This window comes from Phycodurus eques, chromosome 7 (assembly GCF_024500275.1).
Source record: "Phycodurus eques isolate BA_2022a chromosome 7, UOR_Pequ_1.1, whole genome shotgun sequence".
Taxonomy (NCBI): domain Eukaryota; kingdom Metazoa; phylum Chordata; class Actinopteri; order Syngnathiformes; family Syngnathidae; genus Phycodurus; species Phycodurus eques.
The window spans coordinates 24324601-24347421 of NC_084531.1; the positions used below are offsets into that span (position 1 = coordinate 24324601).

At 43.6% G+C, this 22821-nt stretch overlaps 3 protein-coding genes and 1 long non-coding RNA gene across 7 annotated transcripts in view; 2 read left to right on the plus strand and 2 right to left on the minus strand.

Annotated features, from left to right (window-relative positions):
- inppl1a (inositol polyphosphate phosphatase-like 1a) overlaps positions 1–4163 on the plus strand; it is a 33930-nt gene extending 29767 nt beyond the window's left edge. For all 3 annotated transcript variants that reach the window (XM_061681327.1, XM_061681328.1, XM_061681325.1), the window contains 3 exons: positions 140–878; positions 2175–2308; positions 2496–4163. In XM_061681327.1, coding sequence (XP_061537311.1) covers positions 140–878; positions 2175–2308; positions 2496–2592 — 970 coding nt within the window. In that variant the 3' untranslated portion in view covers positions 2593–4163. The remainder of the gene's footprint in view (positions 1–139; positions 879–2174; positions 2309–2495) is intronic.
- Positions 4164–5419: 1256 nt separating this feature from the next.
- On the minus strand, positions 5420–7029 carry phox2a (paired like homeobox 2A). 2 transcript variants are annotated; one of them, XM_061681330.1, is made up of 3 exons: positions 6807–7029; positions 6006–6193; positions 5420–5905 (listed from the first exon to the last, which is right to left on the minus strand). In XM_061681330.1, exons 1-3 carry the CDS (start codon positions 7027–7029, stop codon positions 5420–5422), a joined length of 897 nt encoding a protein of 298 aa, XP_061537314.1. The 2 variants fall into 2 exon arrangements, with proteins under 2 accessions (XP_061537314.1, XP_061537313.1); XM_061681329.1 differs by having other exon boundaries at positions 5420–5951; positions 5989–6193.
- Positions 6772–12073, plus strand: LOC133404868 (uncharacterized). The gene is made up of 3 exons (XR_009768885.1): positions 6772–7005; positions 9340–9426; positions 11905–12073. It is a non-coding gene; the product is annotated as an uncharacterized LOC133404868 (long non-coding RNA).
- A 1164-nt stretch (positions 12074–13237) lies between these two features.
- The window catches only part of clpb (ClpB family mitochondrial disaggregase), a 33485-nt gene continuing 23901 nt past the window's right edge, over positions 13238–22821 (minus strand). Inside the window, exons 8-16 of the mRNA XM_061682507.1 lie at positions 21922–21999; positions 20491–20546; positions 20109–20153; positions 19493–19654; positions 19261–19417; positions 18404–18477; positions 18195–18314; positions 16276–16380; positions 13238–15447 (exon numbers count right to left, since the gene is read on the minus strand). Of these exons, the coding sequence (XP_061538491.1) occupies positions 15250–15447; positions 16276–16380; positions 18195–18314; positions 18404–18477; positions 19261–19417; positions 19493–19654; positions 20109–20153; positions 20491–20546; positions 21922–21999 (995 nt within the window). The 3' untranslated portion in view covers positions 13238–15249. The remainder of the gene's footprint in view (positions 15448–16275; positions 16381–18194; positions 18315–18403; positions 18478–19260; positions 19418–19492; positions 19655–20108; positions 20154–20490; positions 20547–21921; positions 22000–22821) is intronic.

Sequence of the window (22821 nt, forward strand, 5' to 3'; positions counted from 1 at the left end):
ACCAAAAGAAAAATATGTTTTTGTGTGACATTTTGGGTGAATTTTAAGGTCCCACTTTCCCAAATAAACATGTTTGCTTTTAAATACAAAAAAAGAGACTGAATAAACAACCAGCTGTTCTCTTCTTATGCGTATTCAGGCCAAAGCAGGATTCTTCTGATGGTGAGCAGTCTGTCGGCAAGAACAGCTACAATAACCCCGCCTACTACATTTTGGAAGGTGTTCCCAATCAGTCGGCCGCTGCGTTGTCATCTGAGCTTCTCCCATCCCCCACCTCCACCACCCCCCAGGCAACGAAAGCCCCCCCTCCCATCGCTGTAGCTCGGACCAAACCCCCATGCGCCCCCGCAGGCCCTTCTCACCTGCGCAGGCCCGTGACAGGTCACACGGTGCGCGTCATCAGTGAGGAGGGGTCCTCGGAGGACGATGGAGGAGCTTGTGTAGGCGTAGCACAAGGGGCAGCCGCTGTGGGGAGCACACTGAATCGGCCCCCTCCGGATTTCCCACCCCCTCCTCTCCCCAAGGGAGCCATGGAGATGGCCGTGGACGCGCCTTTCCTGAAGCCCCGCTCACTTCACCCGGATCTTGCTGAGGTCAAGATCTCTGCGGCAGGTCCCGGTGCCCCGCTGGCCCTCGGAGAAAGCTTCAGGCGAGGAGGCGGCGCTGTCGGCGGCAGGGCGTTGGACGACCAGTCTTGTTCTGTGCTTCAGATGGCAAAGACGCTGAGTGAGACGGAGTTTCCGGGGCAGCCTCCACGCGCTCCCTCTGCACCGCCTCCCCTCAGGGGGCAGGCCATGGGTTTAGGTCTGGACGCCTGCCGCACCTTCCCACCCAGAAATGCCATCACAGAAAGTATCGCTGAGGATCTTCCCGAAGAGGTGAGAAGCTTCATGCCGCATTGACATACACTATTGGGAACGCTGTCACTCAGGCTGGGTTCAAACTCCACGAGTCAAGTGACACAATTCCAATTTTTTGTTGCTCGCAAGTTGCACCTTCTCATATCGGTCATGGCAGCGTACAGACAAATCAAGTACACATGAAATTGGATATCCTCAGATTGGAACAAGCCATATGTGGATACAAATTCAGTTTGTATTGGATATCTGCCAATGCGACTGCAGCGTAAAACGACACATCGGATTATCCCCATCAATCAAGCTTGACGTAATAAAAATATGCTGATTTGTGATTATTATGTGTTATTATCTACGCGGGGCAGTCGAAAACTTATGAGCCCCATTTATTTTAACCCGCTAATAATTGAAATTTGAAAACGTTTTGTTTATGCCTGTCCTCTTCCTGTCAGCCATTTTGGAAATGAGGTTAATGTTGAATCTTGTTAAAAGCAGAGAGCTGTGATTGCATTTCTTGCTTTGGACATTTTGCAACCTTGAAATAAGCCTTCAAACAAGTATTTAAAGTCAGAAAAACAGTTTAAAGGTGCCGTTCTTTGGCTATGCCGACCTCCATAGAGTGACTCTCTAACATGGACTTCGTACCAAAGTGTCAATTTCATTTCAAAAAACAACTTGGTTGTTTTTTGAAACAACTTCTGACAGAAAAGGCCCCGCTGACAGCTACTTCTGTTTGACCCAGTTTTGTATCTGCTTTGGTTGACTGGTTGCCTCTGTGTAGAAACCCCACTTGTGAGAGCACACGTTAGTTACGTTGACAGCGCTGGTTCGCGAGTGGAAAGGAAAGGCAGAGATCTTCACTAGCGACGTAGATAAACTCAAGAAATTTGAGTGACATGATTTCAGGCCTCTCGGCAGAAAAACGTCTGGACCTCAGGAATGCGTGTATGATTTTAATTCATATTTTACATGTGTACTGAGGTACCCCACAGATATTACATTCCAAATACTACAAAACAATGTTTTGGCAAAATACGTCCCCTTTAAGTTAAATTGGACTCATTACCTTTTGACTGCCCCTCATATTATTGTTTAGAGTGTTGTCACTGCCTTGTGTTTGCATTCATTTAGTTGTATTTTAGACATCTGCAAATGTTTTTTTTTTTTTTTGTTACACCCGTATGTTGAGTGAATGCAGTCATATTGGATTTGTGTCTCTTGAAATACACACAGTACAGGCCCCGAATGGGAATTGGGCACGAATCTTGTCAAGATGTGAGTTGACATTTAATTCCATTTAACATTTTCCTCTTTTAGGCACTTTGGGGTAGCAGCAGCTCGTCTTTGTCTGTGGGGGACTCTTCAGTGGGGGAGTGGCTGCAGAGACTGGGACTTGAAAGATATGAGCAGGGCCTCCTGCACAACGGCTGGGACGACCTGGAATTTCTCAGGTACATGCTTCTATATATTCGGATACATGTGTGCTTGTTTAGTGCACTGTGGCTGGAAAGTGATTTAGCGGCGTGCGATGTAACTTCATATACTGATTAATATTGTATATAATAAAGTCATTGTTAAACATTTTATATGGGAAAAGGAACAAAATTCTTCCCCTCGTGTTCTTCATTTGTTTGGCAGTGACATCACCGAAGAGGACCTGGAGGAGGCAGGAGTACTTGACACCGCCCACAAGTGTATCCTGCTGGAGAGCCTCCGGCAGCAACAGAAACTGTAGCAAATGGGCCTGAGGACTTTCCAAAGCACTCAAGACAGTATGCAGCCTTCCCACAAGGCCAAGTGTCAGCAGAACATTTCAAATCCAACGTGCCTTCTGGGAGAGCGTACACTTCCTTTTTTTTTTTTTTTTTTCCTTTTTTTTTTTTTTTACTCTTGACTTGCCGACAGCATCCCTTTTTCAAAACATGCTTTCGAATGCTTGTTGTAGACGCGGCCTTATTCAAAGGTCAGCGGGTGCCGCAGCAATACGGAAGGAGATCTCGTTGTCATGAGAAACAAATAACGCGATTACTGGAGAGGAATCTCCTTAGCCGTCACGTCGTGACATCCGTTGTAACTTCTGACTTGAGCAACCTCAACAGGAGAGCGAAAATCAAGGCCTTTTGGGCCGGCGTCTTGACATTCAAGCCTTGTATGGCCTCCTCCACTCCTGACGACAAAGTGGGCCAGCTCTCAGGTATTTCCCCGCCCAGTGGTTGCAACCTGAAAGTTGATGTGGGAGGAAGTCAGCCCAGTTAAATGTCAAGCCACAAAGAGACAAACAGAAAGTGGGCAACCGCTTTCGAATGCTGCATAAATGACCGAGAAGATGACGTGGACTGAACTCACACCTTTTCACTTTGGACTTCAGTTTCAGTGTTTGAATATATTTATAGCAGTTTCTTCTCGCGAGGGTAAAGGGAAAAATGTCGCAAACCAGTACTGAATGAGCCATAAGTGCGCACAACATCAAGCAGTTCGTTTTTGATAGACGCTTCACGTTGGTATTCCAATTTGTTGTGACGTTTCGGCGCTCAGTCGCCTTTGCGCCCAAAAGCTTGGAAAGGGACAGCACCAAGCAAGTTGGTTGACGTTTTCATTTCACATGTCCACACTCGATTTGACTGTGACCGCACAAGCCAGGTTTCGTGGGCTTAATTAATGTCACACTTGTGTGCTGAATTGCTCAAGAAATCCATTTTAAGAGGTCACACGCTAACAGTCAGCGGAAAGCCAATTTCTGTGGTTATGTGGCTGTGGTGATTTGACCACGAGGTGGCGCTGCTACACCGTCAGCCTTGCACAGCTCTTGACTAGAAACCTGATGGCAAGTCAGTTTTGATCAGTCCTCACTCAGTGTTCTGAAAGATTATATAGAAGGAAAGAAAATACGGTTATGTTACCTGACCAAGTTAATTATATGAGTTCTTAATCTAGTTCCTGCTCTAAAAGCCATTGTAGTGTTACAGGCGGGCTCCGCTACTTAAATCATCACACACCAATCTGAATTAACCTCTTGCTGCAACTTGTGGCCTAGCAGACTACTCCAAATGTTAAATGTTTGTTGTGTGAGTGTAGCAGTTTCATATGCTGTATGTCTGGATCAGATTAATCCCATATTGTCCTTATATGCACCCTTGTTTTCCCCAAAAAATGGACACATTTAACTTAACCTGCCTTGTGTGTGCGTGTGTGTGTGTGTGTGTTTGCATCATGTCTTGTTCTTTGCTTAGTCTCATGGTTGTGTTAACTTAATGCCAATTTGTGTCGCCACGTAATTTTGTTTTTCAATTAAAAATGTAACATGTTTCCTTACTGTAAAGTTTCTTCTCTTCTATCATCAGAAAAGCAAAATAATAATAATAATAATAATGACGCCTTGGATGTGATAAAGACATGCCTCAGGGAAAGAAAGGGAGCGGTAATGTACACACAATAATGGACATTTCAGACTCACACACACAAATGAGCACGTCATTGAACACATCGTGTAGTGCTTCCATAATGTGATTTATTAGAATAATCATTAGTGCTATAAGGTCTCATTCACTGGAGGTTCTATGAGACAGATGCCTTGCAATGAAATCAATCTGGAAAGCAATGTCGGGGGGGGATAACCAACTTCTATTTTCCTAGTATTTTATATTACTAATTACAGGATTTACACTCACAAAATGTTCTGATGAATTTCAAAGACAAGAGTTCTTTAGTAACACATTAAAAAAAATTAATAAATACATTTTTCAGTAGATATCAGCTGAAGAGGATTGCAACCAAGTACAAAGAGATGACGCAGTCTCTGGAAAGGAAGAGCTCTTTTTTTTTATATATATATCTTAATTGAGACAGCATATACAACAGACACAGTTGAACCCTCATCTGTCACAACATGAATTTTCCATCCTTACTTGTTTCACACCTTTCAGGAGGAGAAGAAGAAGAAAAAAAAAAAAAGGACCCAACACCTTGAAGTGAGCAAAGAACATGTGAAACTTCCTTCAAAGTGAGCTGGAGAAGCATCCAAAAAGTCCCAAACAAGTCAAATCAAATCTCTCAAGGTCTGCGATAAGTACTGGAAAAACTAACTTGGCCAGTAACCTGCTGTCGATGCAAAGTGGCCTCAAGATGTTTCTCCTTTCTGCTTGTGAACAAAATGGCTACTGTTTGGTGAGGTAAGGCGCGAGGGGCCCCGAAGCACCCGGGGAGGTCAACAGAGGGAGGTCACAGCCTGGATTTGTTACAGTAAGGAGGGAGGAAGAGTTGGATTTTTTTTTTTTTTTTTTTTTTTTTTTAAATTGGATTTAGTGGCTCCTCTTCCTTGTGCTGGAGCTCTGTTCTGCTCTGTGAGGAAGTCGCTAAATGTTTGGACTTCTGCTTAGGGCTTGTACCTGACCACCATGCTCATGAGGTGTGATGCTTGTGTGGAAAAGACTTGATTGTTCTTTGTACAGGATGAAATGCATATTTTGAGGTGACAAGACGAGGTTTGAGTCAGATTAGCGGTCGTTCATGTTTAGTTTTTTTTGTTTTTTCCTCTCTTTAACGTTTCTCCATCTGTGCTTCCTTCAGAACAGGTTCGTCTTGATGGCGACGTTGGGTTTTCTGTGGAAGGAGGACAGGACTCCGGCAAAAGGCCCCGTCATACTGTCCGCCGGCTGCCAGGCCTTCAGGATCTCCTGAGTCTGGGCGTCGGGCTGGGCCACGGCCGGGTTGCTGGGCCCCAGGCCGGACCAGCTGGCCGCCTTGAGCCCCTGCAGGACCGGAGAGCCGGAGGCGTTGACGTAGCCGCCGTTGGCCGGAGCCGGGCTGGGGCTCAGGCTGGAGGGACTGCCCAGGTTCCCGTTTTGCGAGCCCGGCAGCGAGGCCGTGCTGTCCGGCGTGGGGCTGCAGGTGGACTCTTTGGACTCGTCGTCATCCGACGAAGATCTGGTCTCTCCGCCTTTCTTACCTCCGGAGCTGCTGGTGGTGCCCCCTGTTCCGGAACTGTTGGCTTTGGCGTTGGCGGCACGCTCCTGCTTGCGGAACTTGGCACGCCTATTCTGAAACCACACCTGGTACACACACACACACACACACACACACACACCAGTGGCGCCCCTTTAGATGGAGGTCATATAGTTCATGGAATCCAGACTTTGGAAGACCTCTCACCTGTACTCTGGCTTCTGTCAGATCTATCTTCAGGGCGAGCTCCTCTCGGGTGTAAATGTCCGGGTAGTGGGTCTCGGCGAAGACCCTCTCCAGTTCCTTCAGTTGGGAGCTGGTGAAGGTGGTCCGGATGCGCCTCTGCTTCCGTTTCTCGTTCAGGCCCGAAGGGTCCGAGAAGAACTTGTAAGGGACTATATGAGGAGGAGGAGGAGGAGGAGAGTAAATCCGTTTTATTATATTGACATGTTTGTATTATTTGTTTTCCCTAGAATGTGCCTGTAAGTTTTGTATACATTTCTCTATTGAATCAAATTATGTATTTAATATATGTATAATGATATAAGGCAATCGTATTACTTTAAATGAGTTGGTTATCCTACTGTTCCATCTCAAATGAATACCTCATTGATTTGAATTTGTCAATCAAGACTCCTCCGAGTCTTAATGAAGGATTCAAAGTCATAAGAAGTTATCAAATTTGTTCATTTTAAATTTCAATTTTCGTTGATATATAGATAACCAGGGCCTAAAAGAGGGAAAAAAATATTGTTGATTTTTATTTTTATTTTTGTGTGTGTATATTTTTTCATTTGAATAAACATGTAGATATTGATGTAAGAAAAAATGTAATTGAAATAGAATCTCTCCAGGCCTCAAATATAAGCATCTGTCATTGAATGAACCGATTGACGCGCGTTGTCTTTTGCAAAGTGTGGTCAATTTCATTTTTTTTTTAATTCCCCCCCCCCCCCCCCCCCCCCTTCTTCTTTCTACGTCCGAGGTAATGTCTCCCTCCGCGTGTACCTGACGAGTACGGCGCGGGCTGGTGGTCGCGCAGGGCTCCCAGCGTGCAGCTGGCCGTGCTGAGCGGGGCGCAGGCCGGGTTGGAGAAGGGCCCGCCGCGGATGGGGTTGTACTGGAACGAGCTGGCCTGGCTGCACGAGCTGAAGTCCGCGTAGGCCGACGCTTCCATGGCGGCCATGCACGAGTCATAGGAGTTCAGGTAGGAGTAATCCATTTTGTACATGGAGCTCAAGCCGGTGGCGGCACCGGGAGTCGCGGATGGAGCCACTTGCTTTTCTTTTTTTTTTTTTTTTTTTTTTTTTTTTTTGCCGCAGGGGCGAGGGTCGCTCCGGTATCTCCGCGCACGTCGTCTCCCCCAAAAAGTTTGCAATAAATGTCACTGCTTTTTTTCTTTTTCTTCCTCTTTTTTTTTTGTCCCCCCCCCCCCCTGTGCGTCTTTTTAAGATAGAATCCAACTGTTTTTTAGCGTCTTCTTCCTGCAGCAACTTGCAACCTCCGCACTGCCTCTCGCCGCGTGTGACAGCGCCGCTGCTCGCTGCCCGTTTATAATAAAGTTGGCCGAGCGGCGCACAATGGCGAGGCGGTGGTCTAGTTTCCATGACAATGCTGGCCCCGCCCACGTCCACCCCCACCCCCCCCCCCCACGACAACAGCGCTGGCCAGCTGCAGCCCCATCCACCACTATGCACCCATTATCGGACACCTCTTAATTGCGCTCACATTCTCATTAAGATTATTTCCACTTCAATCTGAAATCAATTTTTTTTCTCTCTCCCTCAAGCCACTGAACGTTGCGCAACGATACATGACCAATATCCACAATATTAACACTGAATGGAAAATGATGCATTTCAAAATGTAATAGTTTTAATTGACACTGTCAGAGAGATATTCGTTTAACATGTTTTTTTTTTTTTTTCCGATAGTTTGACTCGCGTTGCTAAAGCGGGGCAACCAAAATATTAGAGACCGCTATAGTGTGACGAAGTGCAGTAATGCAAAAAGTGCAACTGCAAGTAATAAACACCTGTCAATCAAACGTGCACATTATTATCTTTGCAAATGAATATTAGAAACAGCTCTTTGTATACACTGAAAATAACACAATTTTCGGTTGCACCCGATTCAAACGTGTTAACGAGGACATATTATTTGTTTATTTTCGAGGGAAAGGGGGGCAATGACGTCACTTTACCACATTTTAATCATGTGCGACCACATATTCGAATTGAATACATGCAAATGTTTTTTTTCTTTTTCTTTCTCAAGGTAGTACAGTGTAGTAAACACCCGCAGTAACACCTCCAGGACTGCACTGGCAAATCAAATTTAACAGCAGTCTCACCGCAAATGTGCGATGTAACATCTTTTACTGGAGCTCATTCGATTGTGCCCGTGCAGCCAAATGTTTCCAAATGTGTGTGCAAAAAAAATAAATAAATAAATAATAATAATAAAATTAAATTAAATAATAATAAAAAAAAAAAAAACAACAACAACAACCCAACTTTCCATGTGCGAATATTGATGAAGTGTGTTTGTTTGGCCGCAGCTCCTGGAGGTCTTTACGCGGCTGGCAAGATCCAGACGTGACGGCGATTGCTCGGATTAAAAGCTTTGATTTGATTCCGATCACTTTTACGCGCGCGTCGCGAGATTGCGCGTCAGTTTGATGGATGGGCGACACTGACACGCGGGGAGAGAGGAAGAGAAAGAGAGAGAGAGAGAGAGGGGGGGGGGGGGGTAAAAAGAGAGAGGAGCGGCCGTGGAGACAAGCGAGCAGTGCCCGTAAACGCATTGACGCCCCACAAATTGGTTGAAGTTTATTGTTCGATGTCATAAAATGTGATCAGTCCTCACCCGCTGCTTGCGCGTGCGCGCAAGCAGCGCGGTGCAACGTTCGTAGCCACGTTGCGTAAGTGAGGATTTCATGCTTTATGATTTATTGGTGTGGCCGATGTGTGTGGAGTCCTCGTTACAGATGTTTTTTTGGATTCACGGTCCTTTTTCTTTTTTTTTTCGTTACACATGGAATACAACAAATGTTGTTGTTCCCCCCCCCCCCCTCCCCCCATATATTGTATTCAAGCATCATTCATTCGACCTTATATGTTCCATTGTTTTTATACAGTAGGACCAGAAATGTATATTTGCATTATTATTATTATTTATTTTTTTTTAAATGTGTGAGCCAAAAATCTTAACTGAATACATCCAAAATGTAATTAGGTTTTGGTCACGTGCCACCCCTAAAGCGCAACACAATTGCATTATTTAAGAAGAAGAATATTGCAACGATGTTTATTGTCTCTTATATGCAAATATTTTAGATAACGATTCTTTGTCCGTCTCGCGGTGGGAGATTTGCCGCAAAACAACATTTGCAAAACGTTTGACTCAGCATTACACGGAATCATTGAATGTTCTTAAAAAGTGTTGTGATATTAGCGATACCATTTATTGGTTTAATACCATGCAATTTCCCCAAATATTATTTGTTGCATATCTTTTTTTGTTTGTTTTGTTTTTTTAGGAAGCTGGGGCGATTTAATTCATGATTGCACGAGTCCGGCGCAGCAGTTTTCGGGCCCATGAGGAGGCCGTCCCTGTGGGTTCAAAGGTGAGTTGACCGAGAAACTTAAAACAGTTTCCAAGTTAAACAGCATCCCGTCCCTTAAAAAAAAAGAGCAACCAGAAGCGAAGCGACCCCCCCCCCCCCCCCCCGCCCATCGCCCCGCCTAAAGTCAGTTTAATCCCTTCAAAGCATGAAGCATCTCTTCCCTTTCCACTAATCCGTCCCCCTTTTCTTTTTATTTCTTCGGCGCTCCACTTTCGCGCAGGGGGAGACCTCTCCTCCGCCGAGGTTTTAACTTTGGACTTTTACATTCATGGCCCCGCTCGACGGAAACAGTAACGTGCCTCTTTTCCCATTCATGACGTCTGAGTCAACACAATGGCGCCCTGTAGGCCCCCGAGGGCCCCCTGCGAGAGAGGGAGAGGGGATCACAGGCCCGTCGGGGTGGGCTCTCCTTCCCATATTATGCAATCCTCTACAATCCCACTTATGACATTTTAGTTTGACTATATGCTGCAAATATGACGTCAATCTATTCCTCCGCCTGCTTCCACCGGTGGAATAGCAATAAAACGAAGTATTGACGCAATGATAACATTTTGGAATTGAAATGCAATTCCTTTTGACACACGCACACGAGCTTGGCGACTTAAAGTTCACAATTGTTTTAATTGTGGCGTGAGAATATCATTTGTTAGTTTAGTTTGTATTCGATATTATATGATTCTTTATATGGTTTTCACACAAATATTCAGGGTAATTAGGACGTGACTGCCTACGTGCGCTTTCCAGTTTACGTACGTCGTAAGTAGGAGCGTCGTAAACCGAGGAGCCCCTGTCGTACGTTGCAAGAGGGTAAAAAAAACGAACAAAAAAACAAAACAAAAAAACTGCAGACGATGGAGGGGGATGCCGCAATGCACCGTGACGACGACGACGACGCGCGCGCCGAAGCCGGTTCGAGACGAGCGGCGAGTGTTGCGTTCAAGTGCTGATGTGCACCCTCAGCAATCCTCGGCATCTGCGGAAATCTCAACACTTGACAATCAGCAGGGGGGGGGGGCGGGGGACGGGGGATTACGTCGGTTTAGCACATTTGAATGATCTACGTGATCGAATGAAGTACTTTCGGCCCCACTGTGTATACTTAATACATACATTGCATGGCAAGACCCAAATGTGCAGAAAGGAGAGAAATGAGTCCACGCGGCAGAGAAGGACCCACCGATACTGGAACGAGAAAAATATGTTCTGTATGCATCCCAATAATGACTTCATATGTCACAATATGATGATATTAATGAAGAACTCGCCGATGGGACAAGCCGAAAGTCTCAACAGTACTACATAATAATAATAATAATTACCTGGACTTGAAGTTTTGATAATACAGCATTATGTTAGGCACAATATTGGCAATGAGCGACAATAATAGCAATACTTGTCATCGTAATATTAAAACAATACTAATATATTCAATATAATCATGCTCGCGATGATGATGTCGATAATAGTTACATAGACCTGACATTCTAATATAGCATCATAATAATAATTGCCTTGCAATTTTTAAGACGTGCAAGATGGACAGGTGAGGGGAATGAAATCATTTTCAATAATTGCAATTTTGCCAGCGCAAAGACAAATGACCGTTCATATTTGACACCGTCACATTCAAAAAGTGTGGGAAATGATTTGGGAAGAGACAAAAGAGAAAATTCATATCGACAGTGAAGTGTCGCAACTCTCCTTAATGGACCGAATAATAATAATGTATACAAATGAGTGAGCACAAACAAAAACCTCGACAAGAAATCGAACGTTTCACAATTGCATCCGGCAACTCGTGACGCTAATGCAGAGAGAGAGGCACGTTACTTTATCAAACAAAAAAAAAAAAAAAAAAAAAAAAAGAGAAGCTTTTTAAGATTTAAAAAGAAAAAGAGGCGGACGACGCGGAACAAGGTCCCTGGAGAGCAGCAGAGCGCGCGCACGCACGCACGCGCGCCGCAGCTGGAGCGTGCACGAGGATGAGGATGACGATGAGGAGGCGCAGGCAGTCGTTCTCCGAACGAGCTAATTCGATCTGCGGCTCTGGCCCCTCCGCTCTCCGAGCAGCCCAGCGGCGAGCTGTGGAAACTTAATTCAATTAACTCGCGCTAAACTAATTAGGCTGCAATCTGCCACGCGAGCTGTCCCTGAGCAAGGTTCGAATTAGGCGCGATGGATTTTTTTGGGATTTTTTTTTTTGAAACAAAGAATGACTGACAGACTGGTGGCTTCTCCTTTATTTGCCTTTTATGCTAATTCTTCCCCCTTTGGGCGGGTCACGTGACCGCCCAGAGGTAACCGCTTACATCTCTGCACGGCAACAAAGACACATTTTGACTCCCATCGAACTTGTAGAGTGCTTGACTCGCCTCACTTCCTTGGACGAGAATCAAGTCAAAGCTGAAGGGGAGAGAGATGAGTGGACTCGTGTATTGATCGACTTTTTTTTTTTTATTTTTTTTTTTTGCTCAGCTGGATGAGGAAGGAGGAGGAGGAGGACAGAGGGACGAGCAGGCTGCAAATTCTGCGTTAAGAGCGGAGACACAAACGATAATAAGGTGGGGGGGGGAAAAAAACAAACATGCACGACCCATCGGTCATTCACCGCCTTCACCTGAACACGCGCGCGCGCACACACACACACTACAAATGCTAATTTGTGCTTTTCTTGACCCTCTGGTGTAAAAAAATAAAATAATAATAAAAAAATCCAATCATGAATATTTGTCTCTGAGCATTACCTTTCCTAGTTTTAGTTTCCATTCCAAGTGTTTGTTTTGGCACCTTTTCCATTTCGGTGCCAACTATACATAAAGGGGCAGAGCTCGACCCACTTCAGTCATTTCTGCCCAACAACCCAAAACACAAAGATGGACTTCTCCTCCATCCCCCCCCCAGCACCTTGAACTCGCCTCCGTTTGTCCTGGCGGCAGAAGGTGGATCCGAGCGAGCGAGTTCAGGGGGGAGCTTTACGAGCATGATGGAGAGGCAGGTTTGTGTTTCTCTGTAATCTAATCAGAGAAATGGCAGCAGTCAGAAATAGCCTGACAAACACACTAAGAGCCCCTTCTCCCCCCCCACCCCCTTAGACTCGTCTTCATCCTTGGGGAGGATGAACGATGCGCATACACACGCACCTTAAAACCCAAAGTGCACAACCTGATCCACCAGCTACTTAAGACAATGAGAAATGTCTATTGCTTACGCTTTTGCACCCACATTTTCCACCATATTTCATCGTGTCATTCTCATAGAGGCGACTCTACAATCCCACACATGCAGACGTTTTACAAAAAGTTCCATCATCAGAATAATATGAGAAATGCCTTATGAGGACTGCAGACAATGAATGGGTGGATGTTGTAATTCATGAGCCCAATAGCATAATTGCACAAGTCATTTTTAATTTACTGTCACAACATCCACTAATATTTATCAGTGTAAATTCTCAGTGATCCAGGTCATAGTAATCCTCAAAAGTTAAATTGAGGCAACTAGGCTCTTTTTTTTTTTTTATTATTATATTTTTTTCCCTTTGTTTTCCAAAAACATTCAAAAATGACATGGGCAATTTTGCTACTGTGATAATGTTGGAATAACAGTATTTTATGAGAACAAAGTCAAACATTACAAATAATCTTACAATAAAGTCCAAAAGTCTTATTACTGCAAAACAATTACACATATTTTTGAAGTCTGAATAATACAATGAAAAGGTGTGAGATGAAAAGCTGAAATATTGCAACTCATACTTAGAATGAAAACAGCAATATTTTAATTTTTTCAAATTTTTATTTTACAAGAATGAAGAAGTTACATGAAATGAGTCTGAATTGTGTAATAAATACACACGTTGAAGTTCCAGAGTGATCATGAGTCAAAAGTGCAGAAAACTAACAAACAAGTGCAACCTGAAATAGATGACAACAGATCTCACAGTGTTGTGTTTTTGGGGGGTTAGGGGAATGAATGCCCCCCCCCTCCCCCTTGGACGCTAATTCTTCCCTATGGAGAAGAAGACATTCCTGCAGGGTGTGTGCGACGTTCTCTACACACCCAAATTCCAAAGAAATTCTCCTGTCACGTCATCTCACAAGGTGGACAAGCGTCATTGTCGTACGACTCCCACCCACCCGCACGCACACGCATCCATCAAGAGGCGTCAATCAAGACACACACACACACTACAAAAACAGGCGGAATTTACTTTTTGTTGCACTGACTTTTATTTCCATTGTGGAGGTTGGCGCACACACCAACGTGACAAACGTCACATCATGCTTGTTCAAACAGTCCCGATCCATCCATTTGAGTGAATATTCTAATCCAGCGTCGACATAACGATTCACGATTAGCATGCATAATAAGGAGCAATTCACATTTTATAACATAATAATCCAAGCGGATTGATTGACGTGATTTCCGTTGGATTGGATGGTCGTGGACGTGAACGACAGGCAGGCAAACCAGCTTTGGGTTTGAAAACAATCCTTCACAGTAGATCACTCGTCATCACATTGAAATAACAGCCATCCTTCAGTTATTGTTCTTATTATTTAAAAGGCTTCGACAACCTCAGCTATGCCCCCAAACAGACCCACATTTGTGAGAAATAGAATCTTGTCAATATTTTATAAACATTTTAATCATCACTGTGGTCTAACAGCAGTGTGCTATCTGATGCTTCACGTTAATGAGATGTTGGCAATGAATGAATATGTACTTCACCACTTGTACAACTCTGCTCTACGACGCGGTGAGGGTCTTACTCTTTTTGCTAGTACAGCGGTACCTTGACTCACAAGTTTGTTTTCCGTGACTAAGCTCGCAACTCAAATTTGTTGTAATCCATTTTCCCCATTGAAATGAATTGAAATGCCATTCATCAGTTCCCGCTCCAAGTGTTTTTAATAAAGAAAACTAGCACTGTATTGTATGAAAACCTGATAAAACAAAAGAAACCATATAGAAACCAGCTGGTTGAATAAAGTGTAATTACTGTACGTACTGTAGTATTTGTGTTGGATGTAAGCCCTTAAGAGGCGTGGCCTAGACTCAGAAGCACGAGTCTGGTTGGTTGCGTTCGATAAACGGCTCAAAGTGCATCGGTGACTGTGTGGCTCTCCTTGCCCACGTGTGAGGGCACCGCCGTACCTCAGGCCCGCCGCACACCGAGCGACACGCTCGAACGAGACTGCGGTGGACCGCCCCGAAAAAATGTCAGTCGGCGACTCACCCCCGTACATCGAGTGATTGAGCACCGCACATCTACCGACACAATGCGCCGGAAAAACCGGGACCCTGTATTGGGTTTTAAGGCTACACATACAATATACTGTATTATTTTTTTCTATTGAACCACAAAAAACAGGTGCTATTGTCAAGGAAGAAGCAATGATCGATCAGCCCATTAATTGACTGCACCCGTGCATTGCGGTGACAAAGACTCTCTCCAGGCTTTGCTTTCTGGCCAAAAGTATGTATGAAATTATAAAGAAAGTTTAGTACTGTAAAACACAATATGCCGTATATACTGTATTGGTATGGCGAGGCATCAGGCCGAATCTTGCGCACGCCGAGTGTGTGGAAACACAATAGCGACCGGTTGTCACATTTGCAATATTGCGACGCCGGCGTGGCATATCCGAAGCTCGCTTGTGCTCAAGTTTTGGCTCGCAACACGAGGGAAACAAAAAAAAACGAACAAAAACTCCCAAGTTGTGGAACTTGTAAGTCACAGTATCACTGTACACGTGTAGTGAAACTAGAGAGGCAGTGACGTGAGGTACTTTTATTGTTAAAAGACATTCCCGACCGTTAGTGTTCCGGGCTGAGCGGAGGGCGGATGTTCAGCGTCCTGGCCGAGCTGTCGTCCCCGACCACCTCCAGGCGCAGGCTGGGCGCGCCCCGCTCCTCGTGGCCCTCCGACTGGACGGAGAGGCGCAGCGTGCAGCCTTTGGGCAGCAGCTCCTGCTCGTAGGCCGCGGCCAGCTGGTTGACCACACGCCGCTCCACCTAATACGCGGACAAAAGGCGCCTTTGTTTTGTCTGTTTTTGTGGGGACTAAATTACATTTTGCATAAAGAAAATTGATTGATGTTCAATGTTACCACAAGCATATGATTCAGTTGGTCCGACAGAGCACTTTTGGAATGTTGTTGATGATGGATGAGAACAAGGCTGACAACATTATGACCACTGATACGATATAATGAGATCCTATACAAGAGCTGGTTCATTTTAATTGACACAGTAAGAGAGAGTAACAATATGCTGTGTAGCAGCCTTGTATCGTATGCATCATACGATACAAGGCAAAATGTTACAAATAAAGTTACGATTTTAAGATTAAAGTGGAAATATAATGAGAAAAACGTCCTTCCGAATTAATGCAAAATATGAGGAAAAAAAGTCGATATTTTATGGATAAAGATTTTGAAATGTTACAAAAAGTTGTAATATGATTAAAAAAAAAGGACTTTTCGAAAAAAATAAATAAATCAAACAAACACACACAACATTCACACCTATGAACAATTTAGTCTTTAATGAACCTAACATGAAAGTTTTTGGAATATGGGAGGAAGTCAGAGTACCCACGGAGAACACGGGGGAGCGGGGCGGGGGGTTTGAAGCATGCCAACTCCACACAGGTGGGCCTGAGCTGAGATTCAAACTCAGAACACTGAGGCCGATGTGCAAACCACTCGGACAATGTGCCGCCACTGGAGCAAGCGTACTCGTCTCAAACGAACCTCACATTTGTCGCAGAACCTTCGTTGGAATCCTTGAACCGGCCATAAATCTGAATTGAATCGCATATTATTATCTGTAACTGCGTACCTCATGCTTAATGGAGCGTGCGCCGTAATGCAGGTTGTAGCCGCCCGCCAATAGATCCAGGACGGGCCGGTCCCACTGAAGGGTGATGTCATGGCGCTGCTTGGCCTAAGGACGGTGCACACAAGCAGAAAGAAACTGGAAACGGAGAACAAACACAGTATGAAAAGAAGGACTAACGCAAAAGCAGTGATAGGATGTCCGGCGGCATTTCTGCTGGCTCTAATTGACACTTCCCTAATGCGTTTTTATCAAACGCAAATCAATAGTAATGATCAGTGCTGCTCTTTTAGCTACTCATGTTAAATACTCCACTCGATGGAGGAGGCGCTGTTATACTGGAGATGTAAACAACCAATTTGGACCATCAGACACATTATGAATGCTTGAACAGTATTGTCCATCACTGTCCACCAACAGAGGTTGTCCATCAGGATACCAGCTGTAATATTAATAATTCAATATTGATAAAGACTCCATATGTTAAACACTGTAATCACGTTAGAATGGGCAGCACTGATTATACTGACCTGTGTGTGTGTTGCGCGCGTGTGATCCTCAACCCAGTAGTGTGTGTATGTGTGTGTGTGTGTGTGTGTGTGTAAAAGTGAAAACTGCAGGACCTGGTGGGTGACGCTTACTCCCACTGGAGGACACGTACAGTTACAGACACATAAGATATTTACGCCCATTCGCTATACATCAGGGGTGGTCAAACATTTTAAAAATTCATAAATGGGCCAGGTCCTTTGTAGATGAGGTATCAGATCATTAAAAAGCAGCATGTACTACTGTACTGCAAGTGCAAACTGTTTAAACGTGAAGTATCTTATGTACGTATAATTAATTATTTTTGTTTTTTTTATTTGATTATTTACAAATACATTATTTCATGAGATAAATTCATGAAAAATTAATCATTCCATTGAAATGATTATGAGGAAAAACATGGCTAAATTAATGCAACACACTTTACAGGGTTCTTGATCAAAGAAATGCTTTGGGAGTTGCATAAAAGAACGGAGCAAGCTGCAATTGGCCCACCGGCCATAATTTGCCCACCCCCGTCCACTATATATCGCATGTGAATTGCTCATGGAAAAACGTCCCTGAAGTCTTATCATTCGGAAATCCTTAGCTTGAAAATACTCCTGGAAAATCTCCCAAAACTAACAAAGGTATCGACTGTTGTTATACAGAATGTCATGTTTCTTTTTTTCGGTGGCCTGACACCTATATTACAAAAGGAACAGCCTGAAAAAGAGGCGCTAAGAGAAGAACGTGGGTGGAGGAGAATTTAGCGGACTCACATTTAAAGCAGCAAGAGTGCAGCATCATCGTACAAGTCGTCACTTGTTAGTTCAGCTAAAATGTTTCATTGTTTTTACACTTGTGTGACAGTTAAAAAGGCGAGAAGCATTACGCCTTTGTCATTTGACTTAAAATGTACTATTTTGTTCTAAAATTAAAACACGTGTAACTGGATGACAGTAAAAAGGTTGAAATGTTACTTTTAGTGGACATATCATGGGAAAATTGACATTTTAATGTGTTGTATTAAGAATTAAGAATATTAATAATTAATAAAAGTCACGTGTAACTGGATGACAGTAAAAAGGTTGAAATGTTACTTTTAGTGGACATATCATGGGAAAATTGACATTTTAATGTGTTGTATTAAGAATTAAGAATATTAATAATTAATAAAAGTCTCTGGGCTGCCTGCCCATCCATCAAGTGTGAAAATAAAAACAATTTTAAAAAAAGTACATTTTTAGTTATGTCTATTTCCGAAAATGGGTCTATGAGCTCTATTGTATGTAGTTTCATTATTTTCTATGGGAACCATGTGTACATACATTTTTGATCGCTTTTGTCATGAATTAGTGCTACACGAATGAAATTGACTTGCCGCCTCATACCTTCTTAGCCCAGAAGCTCAGCTCCTTGCTGACCAGCTGGAGCAGCTCGGAGTGACAGAACGGCAGGAAGTAGACAATTTCATTGATCCGACCCAGAAACTCGTCCCTCCGGAAATGTGCCTGAGCAGGAACCAACGAATGAAGTTGAAGAATGATACCGCCGTTTTCTTTCATGTCACAGTGCAGTTGAGTGCACAAAGCAAAGTTACCTTCAGGATTGGTCGAATGACAGACTCCTTAAACTGTCTGGAAATTCTGATGTCATCACTTTTCTGTACATCCTCTGAGGAAACCCACAACATTATGATCACTTGCACAATATGATTTCCAATGCAAGAACTGTATCGAATGTTCTGTCTTTACAAAAACAATATGTCATTATAGTGGTGGTTATTCTTGTGGTTGAAGTTTGGTATCTGTACTGCACCATAATGAGAGCTGTTTCCAATAGTTTAGGAAATCAAAATATTAGGAAGAGCTCTCACTCCATGTTGTATAGTTATACATTATAAACTGCAGGGTGGGTGAAAAGCAACCCCCTAATTTATGCTGTTTAAAAAATTATTTCAATTTCACGATAAGTTAAATGAAAACAAAGATTTAGTTGTATGGTTTATGTAAAATTCCATATGGGCTCAACCTCTTACAAGCAGCTTTGAGTTGTCCAGGAATCGTGTACACTCATTTCAAGAGAATGTAAAGAAATAAACTGTATTTGTCAAGTGTAATTACTGTACATACTGTAGTATTTGTGATGGATGTGTGCCTTTAGGGTAGTGGTGTTTTTTGAAATGAAGTTGACACTTTTGTACTAAGTCCACGTTAGAGAGTCTCTCGATGGAGGTCTAAATAGCCAAAAGATGGGACCTTTCATTGTTCCATTTTCGTCCCCACTTCACTTGAGCGGCGGCTTAAAAATCAACCAAGAGACGGCTTGCACCCTGAATCTGTACCACGGTACCACTATACTGTGCGACTGACCAACTTGCAAAGCTGTCACTGGTCGGTGTATCACAATGTCCCACATAGTGTGACAACCTCAAATGTCCATTAATAATGTTCTCACCGAGATTATCAGCCAGCTTCCTGCGGGTGACCTCCTCTGCTTCCTGCCGTAGCTGTAGCCCATGCTGGGCAATTTCATCACTCGCAACGTTAGACGTCATGATGAAGATGGCGTCCTTACACTCGATGGTCTTCCCCTTGCCGTCTGTAAGACGACCCTGTGGGCGCAGCCGCCACAAACAGCCTTTAAGGACTTAAATAACGTGAGAGTCTGCGTTTATGCTTCTGCAAACCTCGTCAAAGAGCTGCAGCATGATGGTGAGGACGTCAGGGTGAGCCTTATCCACTTCGTCAAACAGGACGACGGCGTTAGGACACGCCCTCAGCAGCTTGGTCAGCTGACCCCCTTCCTCGTGTCCAACGTATCCTGGTGGTGAGCCAATGAACTTCGCTACCTACGGACAGACAAACGGGACAAGGTCTTGTTGGCAAATGAACGGCAACCCATTTATCCATTTCCTACAGCTTATCCTGTTCAGGGTCACACAGGTGAGCTGGAGCCTTTCCCAGTTTAGGGTGAGAGGCAGGGTACAACTTGGAATGGTTGCCAGCCAATTGCAGGGCGCATACTCTATAGACAACCATTCACATTCAGCCTACAGACGATTTAGAGTCTTCGATTGACAACATTTTTGAAAGGTTGGAGGAAGCTGGAGCACATGAAGAAAACCCACACAAGCACGGGGACAACATCAAAATTCACATGGGAAAGTCCTGAGCTCGCAAACTCAAATTTAATCGTCCGTCTGATGCATGCATGTGTGTGCGTGGATGTGTTATGAAAGCGAACACATGCAGGTCTTTGGACAAAAATACACCTGTAAGTGGAGGAGTTCAAATGCACCATACCTCATGTTTTTCCTGAAACTCAGACATATCCATTCGGATGAACCCCTGCAATGGCACAAAGATTCAGAGTCAGAAATCAAGCTGGTTTGTGTATTTTCCCAGAGAACATACTGTATGTGGCTGTTGGTCAAGTGCTAATAATATTTACTATGGAAATCAAAGACTTTATCCCTCCTGGCTGGGAAAAACTGTACTAAATGTCATATGTCCTATAATCCTCAAGGAGTGCATCACCTTTCCACCTATTGACATAAAACTACATGGATACAATTCTACCATTACATCATATTGACAGGTTTACCTGATACTTTGGTTACTTATTCACCTAAATGTGTGTGTGTGTGTGTGTGTGTGTCTGTGTGTAGGTGTAATGTTATATCACCTTTTTGACATCCTTGTGCATGTAACGTGCCACCTGTTTGGCCAGCTCTGTCTTTCCTGCAACGCACAGCAGGGAAAACAGAGTCCACTCAACTATTCACTAACCCGCATGTAATTTACTTAAAAAACAGACCTTATCGGAACACATTTCGGATACCCGCCTAACACAAAAATAAATAAATAAATAAATAAATAAAAATTCTGCACAAAAGGCTGATCTGTTTTTAAGTGCTGGCTTAAATCTCAGTGGCGACCTCTAAGAGATATTTCAATCATCTCTAGAAGGCCACTTTATGATTGTCTGAAAAATATTCAGCATATAAATGCTCATATTAGATATTGATGTTTTGTGTTTGGTATGCAGATGCATGTGTGTGTGTGTGTGTCTTGTTGCTGTGTTTAATATTGATGTCTCTCGGCCACTGCTTGTCGCTGAGGGCAACAGAGAATATGAACAGTCTCCGTTTTCGTCTCTCTCTCTGGCCTGCTATTTCGCCATCTTGAACTTTTCTAGCAATTACCCCATCCCATAACATCACATCTTTCTTCCCTTCACACTGCACCACCCACTCTCCCATGACAAGCTAATATAGTAGGTAAAGCCTTACTGGCGAATGGCGACTGATGGATTGATAAATGATGCCTGCGTGTCTAAGTTTGTGTACATTAATCAACCTCATGAAAACAGTAACCCACCAAGTAACCTTGTTTAAAGGTTTTAAACTATGGCTGGGCGATACATTTATTTTAATCGATTAATTGGAGTTTACGGGTCAGGATGATTATTTCATTTTTGATCGTTTTATTTAATTAGTGACTTCCATAGTTGAGAGCGTGTCCCTGCTGATTTACACTGCTAGCACTAATAACATGGCTGCAAATAGAGAGGAGCTAGTTCACTAAAGCACAGTCAGTGCTGCCATGTTAGCACCATTTCTGATCCCTCTAGAGATTATTTATAAAAAAAAAAATTAAAAAAAATTTTAAAAAAAAAGTGACTACCAAGTTTAATTCCCGCAAAGAAACATGAGTGGAATCCTTTTCACATTGTTTTCCAGATGACAAGGGGTCCGATGGAAGGCAATTATGGAGTCAATCGCGCTGTACATTACCAAAGACATAGGGCCCATTTATACATACCAAAAGCAGTTATGGTAAAGTATGTATTTCTCCGTGTAAATGGGGATTGTTTCCATAACAATTTGTGTATGCTGAAGTTTTCGAGAACGCAAAGAAATTAATACTACATTACATTTACAACCTTGTTCTCCTGCAAACGTGTCTTTAATCTTTGTCAGTCTGTTATCTTTGCAGGGAGGACAGAGTCTTCAGTCTTGAAGAAAGTGTTGTGTTCCCTCTGACAATGTGCTCTAAGAGGCTGATTTGCGGTCGCCTCATGAGAGAGTGAATGTGAAAGTGTGAAATAATTTACCAATTCCTGAGGAGCCTAGGAAGAGGAACACGAGCGGGTGCTCTTCATCGTACCAACCGTTCTCCTTCCTTCTGATGGCTGGAGAGTGAATGAGAGAGAGCAAGACAAAGACAGAAAAGGCAGGCTATTATTGGAAATATTTGCATTTGTTGACTTTGCTTTTATACCCATTCGACCTGAGTTGACCCGACGGCGGCTGGTAGCCCAGAAACTTTGATAAAGGAGTGCTAGGGCAAGGATGAGACGGGTCAGATGCATTTGGGTACAAAATCAGGGAGAGAGAGAGAGAGAAGATGAGGAAACCGAGTGAGAGAGAGAAAGAGATCTCCAGAAAGCTACCCACAATGCCTCTCCTTCCCCCACAGTCAGTGGGGCCATTAGCCCGCAGTAATTGTGTTAGCCTCCCTGGTGCGGCCATGGCAAAATCAGTTTAGCATGGATCACAGCCTCACACACACACGTTTGCTTAAAGAGTGCCTACCCAACCCTGCCATCACCCTAGCAACCACGCTCGCACGTACACAAAGGCAGCATGATGAGCTGCATGGCAGCCAAGTCAAGAGTGAAGCTGCTGTGGTTTCAGACTTTCAAATTGAAGGCTACGTTCACACTGCAGGTCTTGATACTCAAATAAAAAAAAAATGTTTTTGCTCATATCCATTTTTTTTTTGTGTGTGCGTTTTTTTCCACAGTGACCGCTATCAGGCTCCAGCGTGAACGTACTGCAGCCCCAAAGTGAAGACGTCACACTATCTTTAACCAAGTAAATAAGAACGAAGTCAACGTGCAACAATCATTTTTGTTATGTAGTGAATGGCAGTGAACTTATAAGCAAGTGCTTGCGAGAGGAGGTAAAAGAGAGCAACATTTTATAATTTAGCGTTTTGCAGATTGTGGCTG

What these genes read in the sequence shown, in the direction of transcription:
- phox2a (XM_061681329.1), bottom strand. Translation starts at nt 7,029, where the DNA reads ATGTACAAAATGGATTACTCCTACCTGAACTCCTATGACTCGTGCATG. An exon ending in GCCCGCGCCGTACTCGTCAG is followed by an intron (nt 6,194 to 6,806) that starts GTACACGCGGAG and finishes CTCCTCATATAG; the next exon opens with TCCCTTACAAGTTCTTCTCG. An exon ending in CAGGTGAGAGGTCTTCCAAA is followed by an intron (nt 5,952 to 5,988) that starts GTCTGGATTCCA and finishes CTCCATCTAAAG; the next exon opens with GGGCGCCACTGGTGTGTGTG.